This window comes from Esox lucius, chromosome 8 (genome assembly GCF_011004845.1).
Source record: "Esox lucius isolate fEsoLuc1 chromosome 8, fEsoLuc1.pri, whole genome shotgun sequence".
NCBI classification, from domain to species: Eukaryota; Metazoa; Chordata; class Actinopteri; order Esociformes; family Esocidae; genus Esox; species Esox lucius.
The window spans coordinates 29,408,939-29,428,362 of NC_047576.1; the positions used below are offsets into that span (position 1 = coordinate 29,408,939).

Genomic DNA, 19,424 nt, shown 5'->3' on the forward strand with positions numbered 1-19,424 from the left:
CAAAGCCCTCCAGTCAGACTAAATGAAATAGTAATCAGAAGGTTGCTGGTTCACTCTGCAAGTGGGGAATAAGCCTACTGCGAAAATGCCTTTAAGCCAGGCATTTAACCTCCCCTGAACGAATGCCAGCGGGGAACGGTCTTTAGAAAGGTATAAGAATTGATACAAACATATACCTCATTTTAGTTTCAAATTTTTTATTATTTTGCCCTTTCGTATTCAATAAATCTGTGCAATTAATTGAATTAAAGATGTTATTCAAATCTTTAATTGGGTTTGGAAAGAGATGGGATAATAGCAAAGAGAAAAGACTATCCAACCAGTTTCTCTTTAATGGATTTCTAGGCAACTATGCTAGATACTGTTAGTTAGTTCTAGGCCTATAGAATCTGCACAGAATACATCTGTCATTCAACTGTATAGGAGTTAGAATAGAATCGACTAATCATAATTGCAGCCACAATGGATGGGATTGTTGCAGAGGGGGGCAAATTAGATTAGGCATTCTAGAAGGCTCACAGAAATGTTGCTGAGAGCGAATAGCTAGCAGTTTCATTGTTTTTGTACACTTTTTGAGCTAACTGACATTGGTGGAAGGCTTTAGCAGGCGTTATCAACAATTATGCTTCCTGATTTGTTAACAGTTGATTGATGCTAGCCTTCTAAGTGTGATCATGCAAGATTGATAGTTTTACATTCAAACGTTGCATATTGAACTTGATAAAAATATCAAGTTCACGTTGCAATGTGAAGAAACAGTTGCAAATTTCTACTTGGAAGTATGTTTTTGGATTGTTATGATTGGGGTTTACTAATACATCAGTAATTTCATTTCATTATAAAATAAATTGGATAGATTGTTACCTTGCATTAGTTTAATGTGACAAGAGGTCAGTCTGAAACGCACACTTAGGTATTTTCCTGTTGCTGTGTTTAACCTTAGGAAGACATGAGATCAAGTTGCAGCCTGATGATTCCTGCTGACACTGCCCACACCCTGTCCTTGTCCACCTGGTTTTACAGCTGACCTTGATTATGTTTAAAGCCCACATGCATTTATTGACTTTGTTAGTTTTTTGTCTTTTCTGATCAAGCGTGACCCAAAAGCATATTTACTCTTATAATCTTCACCCGACACAGCCAGAAGAGGACAGGCTGCCCTGCAGAGTCTGGTTCCTCTATGTTGGGATCCTACTAGGAGGTTTTTCCAAGCCACTGTGCATTAACTCTTGTTGCTTGCTCTTTGGTCTTTCAGGCTGGGTATCTGTAAAAGCCCTTTGTAATGCTGATTTCAAAAAGGCTTTATAAAATACATTTGATAGATTGATTCTATTGGCATGGTTTATCTGTTTGAGGGTAGCCTCGATGGAGTGCATGGTCACTCCAGTTATCACATGATTTGTGTCCATGACTAAGTGGTGGTTATGTTAGCGCAGGTGTACAATCGCTTGGTCGCTTTGCCGTGTTGTTATCACATTATTTTGCGCTGGTAAGCTCCTGTTCTCTGTCTGCCCAGAGCACAGGCCAGAGTATGTGAGGGAAATTAAACCGCCTGTACTCCCACTCATCACTCACTGAGCACTCCTCTCCTGGCGCACAACAGTAATTTTCTCGCTCAGCTAAAAATCACCACATGCTTGCCCCAAATTCACTCTTAAAAAAGAAACAAAAAAGCACAATTAAACAAACACTGCCGCTACTATTGTAATTATTCAGACCAACGTTTGCTTTTGAACTATCTGATGAGCGCTCAACATTTCAACAGCAAGTCATTAGCTATGCCGAAATACAGAAAGTGACGCAAACTGTTTAAACTGCTCTGTGCTCGAATCAAATTACTGGTGCTCGTACCCTGGCTTAGGCCAGTTTGAGTAAAACAGCCCCATTAAAAAATATTGAGACCACTGCACCTCGAAAAAGAAAGTTTTGAATGAGGAACAGAAGGGTTAAAAGACAACTGCAAATTGAACCCTTCTGTTCCTCACTCAAAACATTCCTTTTCAACTTCTTTGGAAAGGAAAGAAAAAGGAGCAGTGGTCTCTTAATTTTTTCCAGACCTGTGTAGGACGTCATCAAACTCATTGATTCTCTCGCGTTAAGAGTCAGATTAAAAAGTAAATTAGTAATGCTGCTATTCTGTGATTTTCTTTTGGATTATTCATTTTGATATAATGTTAATCTGTAATACCCTCCAACACAAAAGGCCTGGACCCCGTAGCCCCTGTTCACCACCGCTCAAAACCCGTATTAAGCTACTATATTGGCAGCGTCCTGGGTGGGTGGGTGTTTGTGCAGCAGAAGGCCGGCTCCATCAGTTGCTAGGGAAGTGACTAAGCATGTAATCGTGGACAAAGTAAATGTTTATGTAATAATGAAGCAAGTAAGTGAATCAGGTAAGAGTGCCCTCTTTATTCACAGCCTCACCTCTCTCTACTCAGCCACTCACACAATCAACCATTCTGGGTCCGCAGTCTGCCTGCAGGCTGTGAAATAGATGACATGGGGAAAATAATCCCCTCTTTTTTCACAGAAACCAAATTAGCCAGCCAGTTTTATTCTCTCTCTGAATTTTCAATTTGACTTAAAACGAATTTAATGGCGTGAGAAACAGTTGTTTACATTGCCAAAGCAAGCGGAAAATAATATTATTAAAAATAATAATAAAAAGCTGTAAAAAATAACGGAAGTAAAAAAAAAAAAGTATAACATTTTAAGTAGCCATAGTTGGATGAAGACAATGTTGTTCCACTGGTTGTCCTTTCCACGTGGCAATGGGTCACAAACGGGGGTGCTGTGATCGGACATAAACATGGGAGTTTCTCAATGTTTGATTTCATTTTGAATTTGTTGGGAGTCCACTCCCAGACCTGCAGGGCAAGGCAGTGGATCGGCAGTGCCTGTGAAACCTGGAGAAACTGACCCAGTACGTTTATTAAGGGGGGATTGTCTCAGTCTGTCTCATGCTAGTTTTTTATTTAATGACTGACAATAGAAATGTTTGTAGGGGTGAATAGTGTTCCCTTTCGCACTTTGTCACATCGCACTTCCCGACTTGTGCAGCAATGTACTGTATAAAGTGACATGCAAGGCATTGTGGGTTGACAATAACAATGATAATTCAACTAAGATATGTTCTTTCTTTCCTCTCTTTCTCGGCTCTATCACTATTCGTGTCGGGGAGGAAGAGGAGGGAAGCTGACCCAGGGCCTCTGAGGAGGTTTGGGGGACAGGCTGGAGTGGTGGAGGGGAGGATGATTGGGGTATTGATGGCGCAGCTCGTGGCCCTTCATTCACAGCCTGCTGAATGAACCAACAACAGGCGGACAGATTACAGACAAACCCTGACTGAGTGGCTCATAAATAGGTGTCAAAAAGACACCTGGTTATGAGCCAATGTCGGTTTCTGTAAATACACCTGGTTATAAGCCACTATCGGTTTCTGTAAAGACACCTGGTTACGAGCCACTATTGGTTTCTATAACTGCCATACATCTCTATCTCTCACAACATCCCACATGCCTTTCTCTGGTGGGGTCCATCCCCGCTGTGCCAGTCTTACCCAGAGAGATTCCGTTGGGCCACTCGATCCTTTCCGACACCAGTACCTGGCGGTCCACTCCGTTCATCCCGGCCTTCTCTATCTTGGCCCGGGTCCCCCAGTCAGACCAGTACATGAACCTGGAGGGACAGAGACGTGTGTTAGACAGCACCGTCGCGACAGGTCTGCAGAGAGTATGCCCGATGTCCTGTCCCATCTCCACTACCGAACCCAAGTAAAGATGGCTGCTCTGGAAGTCGTCCCTCTGTCAGCGGGGGACAAAGACAGCGGGGGACAGTCGGCTAACACACTTTTCTCTTCCTGCACTGAGGAACCAAAGCAGCTGGGCTGGGCTCATTTGCATGTTTTTCATGCTTGTCTAGCTCAGTAATGTTGTGGAAAGAAGACCCTGGGGAACTGCGTCGTCAGGGAGAGGCAGGGAGATGGGAGATGAGAGGAGCTTAAGTGGTGAGAGATCCGTGACGCGGCAAAGTGTAGAGAGAGAGAGGGGGGGGGACCCACAAACAATGCAAGATGCTGAGAGAAAAGAGAAGGTGACCACCTGTTCCAGTGTTCTGACCAGCTGGGCAACAAAATATAATGCCTCATGGACCACAAGCTGTCTTACTGTAAATCTGTCTGTCTTATTTACTGTCAAGCTGTCTTTTTGTCAACTGTCTGTCATACTTACTGTCAACCTGTCTGTCCTACTTACTGTAAATTTGTCTTTCTGTCAACCTGTCTGTCTTATTTACTGTCAGTTTGTCTTACCTCCTCACCCACGGTGTTTCTTTCAGCCTGTCTTTCTCACCCAACAATACATTACCCACCTCTCATCCTGCATTCTCTCCCATACCTCACCCTTCCATCCAGCCCTCCCCCCTCCATCACACCAACCCCTCTCACCCTTGCCGTGGGTCCACAGCAATAGCCCGCGGTTCGCTAAGCTCCGTGGCAATTAGGACCCTTCTCTTCTTGCCATCTCCCGTGGCGACAGAGATGGTCTTGTCTCCGGAGTCGGTCCAGTAGATGTTCTTGTGGACCCAGTCCACAGCCAGTCCCTCTGGAGAGCTGAGAGCTGTCTCGATCAGAGTCACCTGTTCTGATGAATCACTGGCCTTGTTGATGTACGCACTGGTGAGACAGATAGGGAAGACAGTATGGCATCACTACAAGACCACTCTGTATTAGAAGAAAATGTAAGCCACAAACTGGACCATTACACACCATCTGGACTTTCTGGGGACGTCCTAATAAGAAAAGTGATACGCTACATAAAACAAACGTCTCAAATGAGCTAAACTTAGTAAAACGATCAGTCAGCTTTCAGTTACTATGGTGAAAATGACCCTTCTGGCCAGTAAATCCACTGATAGGTTGTTGTCTACCATGTGTGAGACTTATAGGCTGTTCTTACTGTATAGAGAATTATAGAGACAACTAGTGGCCAAAGTATGTTTTAAGGCATTATTGTTGAAGGTTTGCACTGTTTTAATGTAGTCAACTGGGTGGAACTTTCATTGGCCATCCTGATGATCCCTCCTGATGACCCGGCTGAAGCGTGCTTTGCATTATGGGAAATATAAGGAGTGCTCTACGAATGTCACATTGAGCAGCAACACCTCTGATAGGTTGATGCCACCACAGGGGGAGGGGGCTCTCCAGGCCATTAATGCCCTGAAAGGGGCACCTTAACCTGGCACGTCTTTAAACAACTCCAGCATGCTTGTGGAAACCTGCTGGTAGAATGAGCCTGTCTCCTTTGATCAGCAGACAAAGCAACCAGCCTCTCTTCTTCAGCAGGAGGACGTCTCTGTCTGAGTAGCCCAGATGAGCTCAGACCCAGCGGCTTCACCACGGAACATTACCCTCTAACAACTACCTGCCTGGGCCCATAGGAGAGGGCTGTTATTACCGGGACGCAACGTCCCAAATGACACCCCTGATACAACAGAGACGGAGGAGTCTGGAAGAGTGGAACTGAGGAGGAGAACGTTGAATGAGAATACAGAGAGAGGTGTCAGAGCTGGGAGCACGACGACATGGAGACTGATGGGATGGACACGGGGAGGAGAGAGAGCGAGGCAGTGGGGGAGAGAGGGAGGGAGATTGATAGGAGAGACAGCGTAGGCAGATTGTGTCGTTAATTAGCTGCGTTATGGTTTATTTATTGTTTATCTCGGATGTCTTTTTTATCATAGCAGGAAGTGAGGCGGCCCGCATCGACCGCCAACACGCTAATTGACGATTAATTGACAGTAAAATAACGAGGATAAAGGGTAATAGGGATGGATGACAGTCACTACAGAAACTCCACATCCCTCCTCCCCAAAGCACTGACAGGAATTAGGACTAATACACAAGCAGACATATATTTACAAGATCAGTTATTTTCATTTTATTTCGGGTAAGAGACAAGAGGAGAACGGACATATCCCAACGGTATTGCCTGATGGCTTTGAAATATCTGATTACAGAGTCCAATCTGCTCCAGTCGTTTCAGAATCTATATACAAGAAACGGGCAATGATTGTAGAAATGGAGAACAGCTGAGCAGGTGGTTTCAGCATGTAATGATGGTTTAACGAAAAAGATCAGCTGGCATTAATGAGTCATGGCAATAGACCCAGAGACAGCCTTGTCATGAATATTGACAGTTTGTCAGTGGACGGATCATCGTGTGATGGGGGCCATCGTAAGCAGGCCTTTGCACCACACGGACGCTACAGACCAGAACACAGAGGTGGATGATACTTGTATACTAACGGTGTCCACGCCCGAAGCCCTGCTACTTCATAATGAGTTGTCTTAGTCCTCAACACTTCCCGCAGTGCTCTCCCTAAAGGTAACACCCTATAATGATGAGTGTTTATATACGGGTCGTATTGGTGAGAAAGGTGAATCGTTTTATAAAACCATATTAAAGCAGTTATGTTTCTGATGTGGTATACAGTCTGAACCAGCTAAACAACTCTCCATACTAATGAAGGACTAGGTGGGTCAGTGAAGTGAAAATGCATTCCCCGATGCATCACTCTACATAATTACACTGTGGTCAAAAGTATTCTGCAGTAATGAGGAAATGGTGAATGCTGTTATGAATGTCTTTTTTTAGTTTTAAACTTTTCGTCAGGGAGTAGTTTGTCAGCAACACGTTCGTCAGTAACGCACATTTGTCAGTTAAACATGATGGCAACTGACTAATACAAGCTCCTCCAATATATTTCAGCAGTTAAATGAACGTAACTCATCAATAGATGTGCATAACTTTAAATCCTTGATCGCGTAGGTATAATACCTTAATAATCAATTTACAAATGTTACCTAATTACAAAGCTTTAACAAAATACTGTATGAACATCAAATGACTGTGTGTATGTGTGTCTGTCCTGCCTCTTCTTCGGGCCCAGTGTGTGTGTGTGTGTGTGTGTGTGTCTCTTCTTCGGGCCCAGTGTGTGTGTGTGTGTGTGTCTTCTTCAGGCCCAGTGTGTGTGTGTGTGTGTCTTCTTCGGGCCCAGTGTGTGTGTGTGTCTCTTCTTCAGGCCCAGTGTGTGTGTGTGTGTGTCTCTTCTTCGGGCCCAGTGTGTGTGTGTGTCTTCTTCTGGCCCAGTGTGTGTGTGTGTGTCTTCTTCGGGCCCAGTGTGTGTGTGTGTGTCTCTTCTTCGGGCCCAGTGTGTGTGTGTGTCTCTTTTTCGGGCCCAGTGTGTGTGTGTGTGTCTCTTTTTCGGGCCCAGTGTGTGTGTGTCTCTTCTTCGGGCCCAGTGTGTGTGTGTGTGTCTCTTCTTCAGGCCCAGTGTGTGTGTCTCTTCTTCAGGCCCAGTGTGTGTGTGTGTGTGTGTGTGTGTGTGTCTTCTTCAGGCCCAGTGTGTGTGTGTGTGTGTCTTCTTCAGGCCCAGTGTGTGTGTCATACATAATAAGGTTGTTATTCAGGCAGGGGAATTAGAAGCAGCATATGGCCCTACTGACATGATTTAGTACCACTACTTCTTTCCCACTGCCTGGCAGGACTCAGGGTGACACCGACAGTCACAGACACACAGGAACACAGAGCAGCCTATGTGTGAAGGACAAACAGGCCCCTCCAACCGCTGCTGCAGGTTTCATTCTGGGCGACATGCTGAAAGATTAACGGTATTGGAGGAGTGTGGAGAGGAAGATGAACCCTAGAGACGCTATTGGAGGAGTGTGGAGAGGAAGATGAACCCTAGAGACGCTATAGGAGGAGTGTGGAGAGGAAGATGAACCCTAGAGACGCTATAGGAGGAGTGTGGAGAGGAAGATGAACCCTAGAGACGCTATAGGAGGAGTGTGGAGAGGAAGATGAACCCTAGAGACGCTATAGGAGGAGTGTGGAGAGGAAGATGAACCCTAGAGACGCTATAGGAGGAGTGTGGAGAGGAAGATGAACTCGTCTTCTCTGGTGGAAGAATATGTTAAGCATGCCCTTCATTAGCCAATATGACAGTCGATAGGCATTGCCTTGATTGGCTTAGTTTACCAACCAGTCTTTTCCTTTATCTTCCCCAATTTACAACTAAGCACCAACCGCTATGTCGTAATGTTTTTGTGGGACAGTGGAACTATCCAGAGAGATACTGTACTGGATGGTTCATTAAAACTTGATGATTGTGATAAAATGTTAGCTGAATTATTGAAGGAACATTGCATTTAGTGTTGCAGACTTTCAGATGCTTAGCTTCTATTTCGTATTATGAAGTGGCCGGCTTAGGCTAGACTTGAAGTGCTTTTTCACGTGAAAAGCCGCTCCATTTGGAGTCGAGCCTCGCAGGATTTTGATTTGCAAAAATATGACAAATACTTTTACTCATGAGGTCACCACCATGGAATGATACAGTCACTCCCGCTAGGGACAATTCTGCCAGAATCCTATGCACCATTAGCAATAGCCCGGGGAAGAGTTTATAAGTGATTCCAACCCCAAACCATTGTTCAGGAAAGTTCTCCCTCTCCCCACACTGTCCATCTGACAGAAATAGAAGCGCGTGTGCTTCATGCTTGTTTGCATAATATCCAGTAGCTTTCATTAACAAGGCCCTCATTGGCAAATAGGCCTGGATCAGTACGGGTCGTACTGAAAACAGCGGTGGCGTTGCCTTTAGTGTTCCCATTCATGAGAGGAGAGACGGGAGGAAAATGTATGGGGAATAACAAGGCCAATATGTCACTCCAGCCCTGACAAGCACCCTTTGAATAGAAACATATTCCTGCACAGCAGATGGGTACAAGCTCAGCGTGAACGCACCCACAGTGTGAGTGTGTTTGAGCGTATATGAATGTGTGTGTGGGTCTTACCTGTAGATCTTACGGTGGTAGAGGTCGCACCAGTACATCTTGTTGGTGGTAACGTCCACGTCCAGGGCCACAGCGTTCTTCAGAGTAGGGACCACCTGGGTGTAATCGTTCTTCACCAGGTCTATACGACGGATCTCGTGGCGATTGGTGAACATCAGGTACGGGCTCTTCCCTGGGACGGAACAGACAGAATGAGAGATCAGGCTAATGCTGACAGAGGACAGCGTAACTATGATGGAAGTGTACTGACTCTTTCCGGAAAGGCGCAACGTAAACTGAATGCCATCATGATAAAGTTACTATGATGAAAAAAGGGGACCCAGTGCCACGTGCTCATAAGATAAATACTAGCCGCTAATTCAAGAACTTTAACTGCATTATAAATATTTCACACTCACACCACTTGCCAGTAAATGAAATACATATATTTGTTCATTTGTACCCAGATTTCTCCATATATTGGGATGTTGCAACTCTCAGCAAACTTGGGACATTTAATGTTGTGATATGTTTCCTCAGAGGCACATCTGATTGCATTCTGCTTCTTATTACGCGGTTTGCTGAATCCAAGAAATCTAGACTAAAGTCCTTGCCTGCTGAGTCCTTGGACAATGCCTTAATCCACTACCAGGATTGACAACTCCTAGCTGAACCTGCCCAAAGCTACTGTCAATGTTCACAGCGCACCTGGTCGTCCCAGTCCTTGTCCACCTGGTTGTGCAGCTGACCTGGATGCTGCCTAAACATTTCTGTTCACAGCCCACCTGCAGTTCCTGACCCCCCCGGTCACCTAAACATGCAAACATATAGACGTGGCCCAAAAGCTTGTGTTCTCCTATAATCACCCTCAGCACAGACAGAACAGGAGTAGACCCCCCACCCCCCACACCCCCGGCTCCTCTCTGTGTGTCAATGCTACTAGAGTTAATCCTAGCCACGGAGCATACAATTCTTGTTATTGCTTTCCCTTTGTGGTTATGAGGCTGGATATCTGTACGAGCACTTTGTAACAACTGCAGTTGGAAAAAGGGCTTTGCAAAATACATTTGATTGATTGATAATGACAGTGCATTCATTTGTCCTCAACGCCTCTAATTCATTTTGGTTTCTTCCTGTCCTAGGTGATAAAGAGGGAATGCGCTCAAGATGACGGCACGTGGTTCGGTTCTTGGCATGAAAATGTGTTTCGGTGTGTGTGTTCCAGTTTGAATGTCATCAAGCCACGGCATATTTCTCAACAATGTGAAAGACCACGTTCTCACGGAACACAGGTCGGCCTAACCTTTGATCTGACCTCCTTTTTATGATATCTGTGGTCAAACATGCATGATTTTGCTATGGCACTTATGACGATTTGGCTTTGTGTGAATGTTTTGTCCAATGTTCACAGAAGTGTGCTGACAATGGAAACAGAACAATGCTATGCAGTACATTTAGTGATTGGTTAAAACAGCAAACCATGTTTTTTTTGCACTGCAGTAACCGGTTGAATAAGCTAGCAATGACATAATATGAAACGGTCTCCAGGCCTTGCTGTTTCATACAGAGAGACACAGTGTTGGGTGAGACAGGATGAGAATCAACACCCCTGGGTGGGTCCGTGAGGATAAGACGTTTCTGTCAATCCACACAACCTGAGGTAGGACAATCAGTAAGACAAGACGCCAGTTGCCAAGCGTGGCAGATGTCTGACCCAGAACTGCTGAAGAATAGTCAACAGCTTCTCACATAGGTGTCCTTCTCTACGCGTGCCTCAGCCGTGTGGACAGCCGTGTGGACAGCAGTGGGAAAAGTGTCCCGGAGTGTGGTGGCGGTAGGCGGATTGTCGCAGGTCCGATGATCCTGGCAGACGGCCTTTTCGATGTGGGCCGCGACAAGCCTCTCAAAGCACACCGCGATGACAGGGGCGAGTCATCACGATGTGTTGCCACGGTTTCCTTGGGCACCGGGGAGATGGCGGTCTCACTGAAGCGAGTGTTGACTACAGCCCGTGACAGGGACAGGTGGGAAACGTCCGTGAAGACGTCTCACCAGATGGCTGGCACACGTTCTGAAGAAACCACCGGGTGTCCATCTGGACCGGCGGATGTGTTAGCGTTCACTCTTTTCCCTTACATCACGTGGCCGTCCGGAGACGCTGGAGCCCTCCCGGCTTGCTCAGCGTTGCCCGTCTCGAAGCGGGGATAGCTCCTGGGCAGATTCGGTCCCGTGGGGCTAGCGGTTATTCATGATTGTATGAAAAACTGAAAAAAACGGAGTGACCAACTTTTTTGCAGCACTCAGGCATGAGATGTTCTTTCGGAAAGACCACGAAGAATTGAGCTAGAGTACATCTCGATATGAAAACGTACGGAAGTTCGATCCGATTATTGATATTAGTGTGGGCCTGTGGTAACACCTCCATGAACATATGTGGCCCACTGCTGAAGACCTAAGTTAAATTCCCCTCTCCACTGTTTCTCTGGCCCATCTGTCCCTATAAATGTCTAACTGTCAATAAAATTGTGAATGTGAAAACATATACACACAGGGATTTATACATTTACTTGACAATTGGTCTCCACAAAGCCATAACCATGCGTACAACACCTGTGTGGAACAAGGGAATTGCTTCTCAAACATACGCAAGTAATAAAATAGTTTTTTCTGTGTGCTAATTAAACATTACATGTGTTACACCATTGTTGAATTATTTTAAACCCGGGATAATGGGAAATGGAATGGGAGGCCGATCCTCCGATGCTAGATTTGCCACACACTGCTTTCCAGAAAGCGCAAATTTAGAGTTATATGGGACCTTTTTTGTTAAAAGTATAGTGGCTCAGTAAACATTGTTTTCATGTAAAACATGTCAATTATTTTAGAAAGACAAATAAATTCCCCCTTGGGCATATAGAGACAATTTCCATAAGTATTTCTCAAGAGGAGTATTGTTATTTTGCATTTCTGTGTTACTGAAGCAATCGGAGGAACTAGCGTCTTCAGAAATGCTAAAGAAAATGCTAAAAACATCGTAACTGTACTCTCTTTAGCAAAAATAACATATTTAATCATCAAGGACGTAATAACATTGAGAACTAAATAAATCATTCTGGCTCACCCTCAGCATGTTACACTATGAGGCACCTACACCTTCCATGGTGTTTAACCTTAGGAGGACACAAGTCTTTGGACCACCTGGACTACCTGGCCCAAATGACTCATAGCTGTCACTGTCTAAATTCCTTCTGGTTGATCAAGTTGCTGCCTGTTGATTCCTGCTGACACTGCCCACACCCCACCTGATTGTCCCTGTCCTTGTCCACCTGGTTTTACAGCTGACTTTGATTCTGTTTAAAGACTCTGGTCACAGCCCACATGTATTTATTGACCTGCTTGTCATCTGAACATGCAGAAACATTGATGTGACCCAAAAGGTCATGTGTCGTTATAATCTTCAACTGGCACAGCAAGAGGGGGGCTGAACAACCCTACTAGGGAGTTTTTCCTGGCCACTGTGAACCAATAGTTTTTGTTGCTTGTTCTTTGGAGTTTCACGCTATGTATCTTTCAAAGCACTTAGTGACGACTTGTGATGGAAATATGTCTTTATAAAATACATTTGATTGAAAAAAAATTGATATACGTTCATCATTCTCAGAACGATAGTTTACATTTGTGGGTTGCATTGCTGTATGTCATGTACAGTATTAAACGTTTCCCACAGGCTTCCCAAGGACCATTAGATAGATCACACATTTTCTATTCTCATTTATGAAGAATGTACAAATGTGAGTTTTTCCACACAGGCTTGATAAATGAGGCTCCTGGATTGAAACACAACCATGCCCTCCATTATCCTTCCAATGCTTTCTACCAGTCTCTAATTTGGATTTCCACATCTTGCTGCTCTGTTGTCTCACACACCTCACCCCTGAATCTGGTCTTGGGACAGTAAATAAACAGCAGAATGCTGACTCACACAGCCACCTCTTCTTTACATTCCTCCAATTTCCCCTCATCAGACACGATCTTCTTCTACCTCTCATAATTTCCTGCCCAACAGAGACAACTATTTGATAGACAATACTTAAACCCAGATATTTCCTCATTCATAGTTCACAAACACAGTCAAGGCTGTAATTTGTCCAACTCCTCTACTTCTTCCTGTTTTAGATGGTAAAACTTATTTCTATTCTTAGCATGAATCTGTGTGTTTGAATGTTTGAATGTCACCTACCCACAGCATATTTCTCAACAAAGAAAAAAAAGAGCATGACTCATGTTTTTCTTTTTTAATTAATTCCCACATGGAACACAGTGCCAAGTAGTCCGGTGTTACCTTTGATCTGACCTCCAAACACTCACGAACACACACATTAGCAGAAAACACACACAAACACACACAGTAACAGAAAACACACAGTAACAGAAAACACACATGAACACACACAGTAGCAGAAAACACTCACGAACACACACAGTAACAGAAAACACACAGTAACAGAAAACACACATGAACACACACAGTAGCAGAAAACACTCACGAAGACACACAGTAACAGAAAACACACAGTAACAGAAAACACACATGAACACACACAGTAGCAGAAAACACTCACGAACACACACAGTAGCAGAAAACACACACGAACACACACAGTAGCAGTAAACACACATGAACACACACAGTAGCAGAAAACACTCACGAAGACACACAGTAACAGAAAACACACAGTAACAGAAAACACACATGAACACACACAGTAGCAGAAAACACTCACGACACACACAGTAGCAGAAAACACACAGTAACAGAAAACACACATGAACACACACAGTAGCAGAAAACACTCACGAAGACACACAGTAACAGAAAACACACAGTAACAGAAAACACACATGAACACACACAGTAGCAGAAAACACTCACGAACACACACAGTAGCAGAAAACACACACGAACACACACAGTAACAGAAAACACACATTAACACACACACTAGCAGAAAACACTCACGAAGACACACAGTAACAGAAAACACACAGTAACAGAAAACACACATGAACACACACAGTAGCAGAAAACACTCACGAACACACACAGTAGCAGAAAACACACACGAACACACACAGTAGCAGAAAACACTCACGAAGACACACAGTAACAGAAAACACACAGTAACAGAAAACACACATGAACACACACAGTAGCAGAAAACACTCACGAACACACACAGTAGCAGAAAACACACACGAACACACACAGTAGCAGAAAACACACACGAACACACACAATAGTAGAAAACACACACGAACACACATAGTGGCAGAAAACACTCACGAACACACACAGTAGCAGAAAACACACAAACACACACAGTAGCAGAAAACACACAGTAACAGAAATCATACACGAAATCACACAGTAACAGAAAACACGTACAAACACACTCACAGTAACCGAAAACACACACAAACACACTCACAGTAACAGAAAACAGACACGAAAACAGACACATTTTGATGACTTTGATGACAAAACACTATTTTCCAAAACCCTGAACCTAACCCTAACTCTAAACCTACAAAAGCTTTCTCTCTAAATGCCCTCTGCCAATCTTTCATTTGAAAGTGGCTTTGTCATACACACACACACACACACACACACACACACACACACACACACACACACACACTCACATACTTGTTTACCCAATTTAGATTTAGAAGTGCAACAGGTTCAGCCAGAAGACATGCCACACAAAATTAATTGTAAGGAACTTGGCATGCATATTATAAAATCCATGAAATGGTGTTCAAAGACTGTACTTTGGGGTTCTCTCACTTCCTCCTCTCGCTCAAATCAAAGCGATCAACATACTGCAATTCGTTTCCTTATCATCCATTCACAGCGGATTGTCTGGAACCTAAATGGATTTCATTGACATTTTATCTAATTGATGTGCAAAGTAATACACAATGTTGAGGTAAATATATATTTATCTAAATTACAAATAAAAGCATATTTTATGACACTGTCATTAGTATCCTCACTAATAGCTAGCCTAGTAGAACGTGGTAGTTACACAAAACTCAGTGGCATTAATTTCAACAGCACTGTTTATGATTAGGTTTAGCCAGGCCTGGGGGCGTGAAGGTGACCAGTAGGCTTGATACTGTCCACCCTTGCTGTCTTGCTAGGTGGGCTCTCGTCGCCACTGGGAAGCCCTCCCTCCAATGCCTTTCGGGGCAAGAGTCAGTGGCTTGTTGTTGACTCTCTGTTGCACACTTGTGCAATAGGGCTGTACTCTGCTGGCAATACTCAGCCCTCATTCAGGGGGGTTGCGGTTGGTGGGTGTCCCTTTGGTTGATGCTTAGCAATGTGGGTGGATTGATTTCCTGCCTGTTGGGCCCTGTCCGGGGCATCCCTCAGGTAGGGCCACAGTGTCGCTGGACCCCCACTGTCTCAGTCCCAAGGTCTTACCCTGCTATACTATTGTGCTGGGGGATTGGGTCAGTTCACCTTCCCCACTAAGTTCTTCTTCTCCACTATAAATCGTTGTTGATATGAGGAATGCATTTTCAGAATTTTCCCAGTCTCCTATCGTTTAAAACTTTAGGAGGACATGAGATCCTGGTCCACCTGTGGAGTACCTGGTTTGGGGGGCCCGTTGCTGTCCCTGTCCTTGTCCATCTGGTCATACTTCTGACCTAGTCAAAATTTTAATAGAATGTGGATTCAGCCCAAATGCATTTATAAATTATTCCAAGTGGACTCTTAATATCGAATTATATAATATAATTATTCCTAAATTTTGGCCTTCTTAGGGAGTTTTTCCTAGCCACTGAAATTCAACACTACCGTTCTTTGCTCCTTGGGGTCTAAGGCCGGGAGTTTCTGTAAAAGCACTTTGTGACAACTGCTGTTGTAAAAAGAGCTTTATAAAACCATTTGATTGATTGATTGATTCCCTTTGCATCTATAGAAATGTTCAGTTAGTATTAGTCACTTTGGTATTACTTTTTATTTTTGGACGCTTGGGTACTATTCATACAAGTAAGTGGTATTATTCCACCACTCTTGGTACAAAAACCATATCTGAAGGGTGCAGATATTGTATCATGGCAAAACAATGTTAGGACATAAAAGTTTAAACATCTCAATTCTCTACATGTCTGACCAACATACAAAATTGGGACCAAACACCATACTGATTTAATTCCAAAAACAATGTTAGGACATACGAGTTTGAACATAACACACATACACACACTTAAGCTAAACAATTTTGGGAACGATGAGTCGTTTTTCATTCTGACAGCAGTTGCATACTTTTTGCCTCTGGACAAAATGGGGTTATTTTGAGCTTTTTATTTTTCCCCGTCAAAGATTTCAGTTTGTTTTTCAATTGAATTGTTCACGTTATAGGTCACATTAAAGGTGGAAAAAGTTCTGACATGATTTATTTTTGTCTCATTATTTTACATCACAAGAACCTGCCATTTTAACAGGGGTGTGTAGACTTTTTATATCCACTTTATATTATAGACAGTTTGATTACCTCCACTTCGTTTTCTGTTCTCCCCTTTCAGTCCGCTCCAGTCTAAATGCATATCCAACAAATTATGCGATTGGTTTGGCCCAGTTCTCTGGCGGTTTGTGGGGTGGGAAGTTGTTGAGTTGGCCCAGGCTGGCGGTTTGTGGGGTGGGAAGTTGTTGAGTTGGCCCAGGCTGGCGGTTTGTGGGGTGGGAAGTTGTTGAGTTGGCCCAGGCTGGCGGTTTGTGGGGTGGGAAGTTGTTGAGTTGGCCCAGGCTGGCGGTTTGTGAGGTGGGAAGTTGTTGAGTTGGCCCAGGCTGGCGGTTTGTGGGGTGGGAAGTTGTTGAGTTGGCCCAGGCTGGCGGTTTGTGGGGTGGGAAGTTGTTGAGTATGCCCAGTGTTGCCAGATCTAGTAGTCATTATTCTCCTCATGCATGTGCAAGGACCATGGATTTAATTTGATATTGCATATATTAATTTGTGCCTATCTAAATTCTTACTATCTACGTAGATTTCCTGTGCCATGTCACAAGAAATGTATTGTGCAGAATGACACAGTGTTATTCAGTGCAGTTGACAAACTTTGAACTTTGATTAGAACAACTATTTAGACTAAGGGACTGATAGCAATGTATTTAATAGGTAGCCTACCTTGTGGTAGCTTTTAAGGGGACGCTTTTTTTGACCAAGTACATTTTTTTATTAATGTAGCCTATAGGGTCATGTAGGCGGGTAGGGTCATGTAATTTGTATACAAATAAATATTTAGTAGCGTTTTAACACGCTTATTATGGTGTGTCTGATGCAGCATATATCGCCTATTTGCCAGGACATGCTATTTAGGTTGGGCGAGCTCGGGTAGTGGAGTTGAGACCAAATTGCGGCTGTTGCTGTGCGGTACAAATGAGAAGCGCACGTGCCTCTATCCAGGCCGGGATCCATAAACACCGGCATTGCCCGCACAGACAGAATTTGTGCACCCCGAGTTTTGTTTCTCCTTCAACTCCACTATTCCTTATCTTGTGTTTAAAATAGGCTATTGTGTAATGCGGATAACGCACTTGGGCAGAAATGTCCGGTAAGGACCTTAATTATGCGTAATTATTCTACCTCTGGCTGCTGCGCAATTTAAGTGATGTATCCTATACAATTTTGGGCCATAAATGTGCGGACAAGTCGAATGGAAAATTAAGTTGAGAAATAAAAATTCGTAATAGCTCTATAAATTAAGGGAACAAATGCTGCCATGTGGAAATAAATGTTTGTAGTTTTGACTGGCCACTTGAAATGTGAGAAATCGCAACACTTCTCCAGAGCGAACTTAACTGAAGAAGGTCGCTTCACAATAGAAACAAATAACCTACCATTTGGCAAAGAATGATAAAAGCAAGGCTTTTAATAATAGCACAGACTGATATACGATGAAGACAGAATTGCGCACTCACATGGCGGATGCTCTCCGCCATTGCCTATAATAGGCTATAACATACTTTTTAACATTGATTCAACTGGCTATTTTCCACGGCTCAAGTAGCCTCAATTTCATTTAAGATATGCGATCAAATACTTTTTGGTTATGAAGCTTGGTGGATAGGATTGTATAGCAATAGGAAGTATATTATTTGCAAAAGCAATGCATAGTATCGAACACCGCAGGCTGTGTGCGCCCTAACGAATAGGCTAATTTATACTCGACAGTTCCGGTAATTATTTTTGCCAATCACACATTCGAATTTTGCAGAGAAAAAATTACTTACATAATTTAAATTTGATTAACACTCAGTGGCATTTTTATATGTAAAAAATTGGTGTGGCACAAACCATTTCAAAATATAGGATACATACCAGTAAAGCTACAAAACTCCCTCTTGCTACTGATGTGTTTATTTAACACATCAACAAACAGTGTGGCTCCACAAAACACTTAACAACAGAGAACCTTGCATCTACCAGGTGTTGTAGTACACATACTGGAGAGAGAGAGACCTTCTTGTGAAATTGCTCTCCTTCTCTCTAACACACATGTAAAATTACCACTGTCACATTTACAAACCTAAATTAGGAAAGCAACCAAGCTCAGAACCAATGTGCCTACAGGGCCATACGCGAACAGCAATGAGCTTAACACCACTGAAGGCCTCAACGAAGCAGAAAGACAACTTTTTATGCATACAGATCCATTCTATGACAACAACATTGATAGATAAGCATGGACACACTGACACTCGTCACCATCTATATTAATCGATCCAGAACAGAAATATGACCAATGCACGGACCAGCACCACAAAGGCAGGATGATAAAATATGCTTTCACTCACCAAGGCTGAGGGCTCACTTGAAGAGAAAGGTGGTACAGCGGTTCTTCCTCTGGGCAAACTTTTCGATGACTTTGGGAATTAAGTAATGTAGCTGCTGAATCAGCTGGCTTTCGATGGACAACATGGCCAATGCGTTGAGTCGTGGCAGTCCCATGGTATTGCGAGTGAAGGTTTTTACCATCTTCAAGGTGGAAAAGTTCCTCTCTGACTCGGAATTCGTCATAGGTGTTGTTATGAGCATTTTCAGCAGAGTGACGGTCTCATCAAAAGCCTCCTTAACACAGACAGGGCCGTCTTACCAGTGTGAAGCTCAGTGTGGCGGTACAGAGTGGTCAGCTCAGACTTAAACTTTTCCTCGTTTCACTGCACAGTCAAGCTCAGATGTAGGGAATGACAGGACAAATTGTGGGAAAAGCGAGCTGTCAACCAGCTTGGCAGCGATCAGGTGGTCACTTCATGAAAACCTCCGCTCCACCTGGGAGATGACTGTGTCGCATGCCTCCATCACCGGCGCTGTGTTGGTCCCTCGTCAGCCTGGCTCGTCTGTTCCATCATAAACGGTGGCAGCCCATTCATCAGTTTGCTTCCGCATATTCTGGACATTCTCCTTGAAACGAGTGAGGACACTGCTAATCCCAGATGCACCGTTTTTGTGTGTTGTATAAAACATCAACTTCTGGCATAAGCAGCAGCAGCTGCAGAAAGGCTCGGTCCCAGAGTTTTCTTGACGGG

The 19,424-nt window shown here is 43.8% G+C and overlaps 1 protein-coding gene across 4 annotated transcripts in view; it reads right to left on the reverse strand.

Moving 5' to 3' along the window:
- Positions 1-19,424, reverse strand: part of lrp8 (low density lipoprotein receptor-related protein 8, apolipoprotein e receptor) — a 170,630-nt gene that overhangs the window by 22,093 nt on the left and 129,113 nt on the right. For all 4 annotated transcript variants that reach the window (XM_013135122.4, XM_029121650.2, XM_029121649.2 and 1 more), the window contains exons 10-12: positions 8,852-9,023; positions 4,445-4,672; positions 3,560-3,678 (exon numbers count right to left, since the gene is read on the reverse strand). In XM_013135122.4, the coding sequence (XP_012990576.2) occupies positions 3,560-3,678; positions 4,445-4,672; positions 8,852-9,023 (519 nt within the window). The remainder of the gene's footprint in view (positions 1-3,559; positions 3,679-4,444; positions 4,673-8,851; positions 9,024-19,424) is intronic.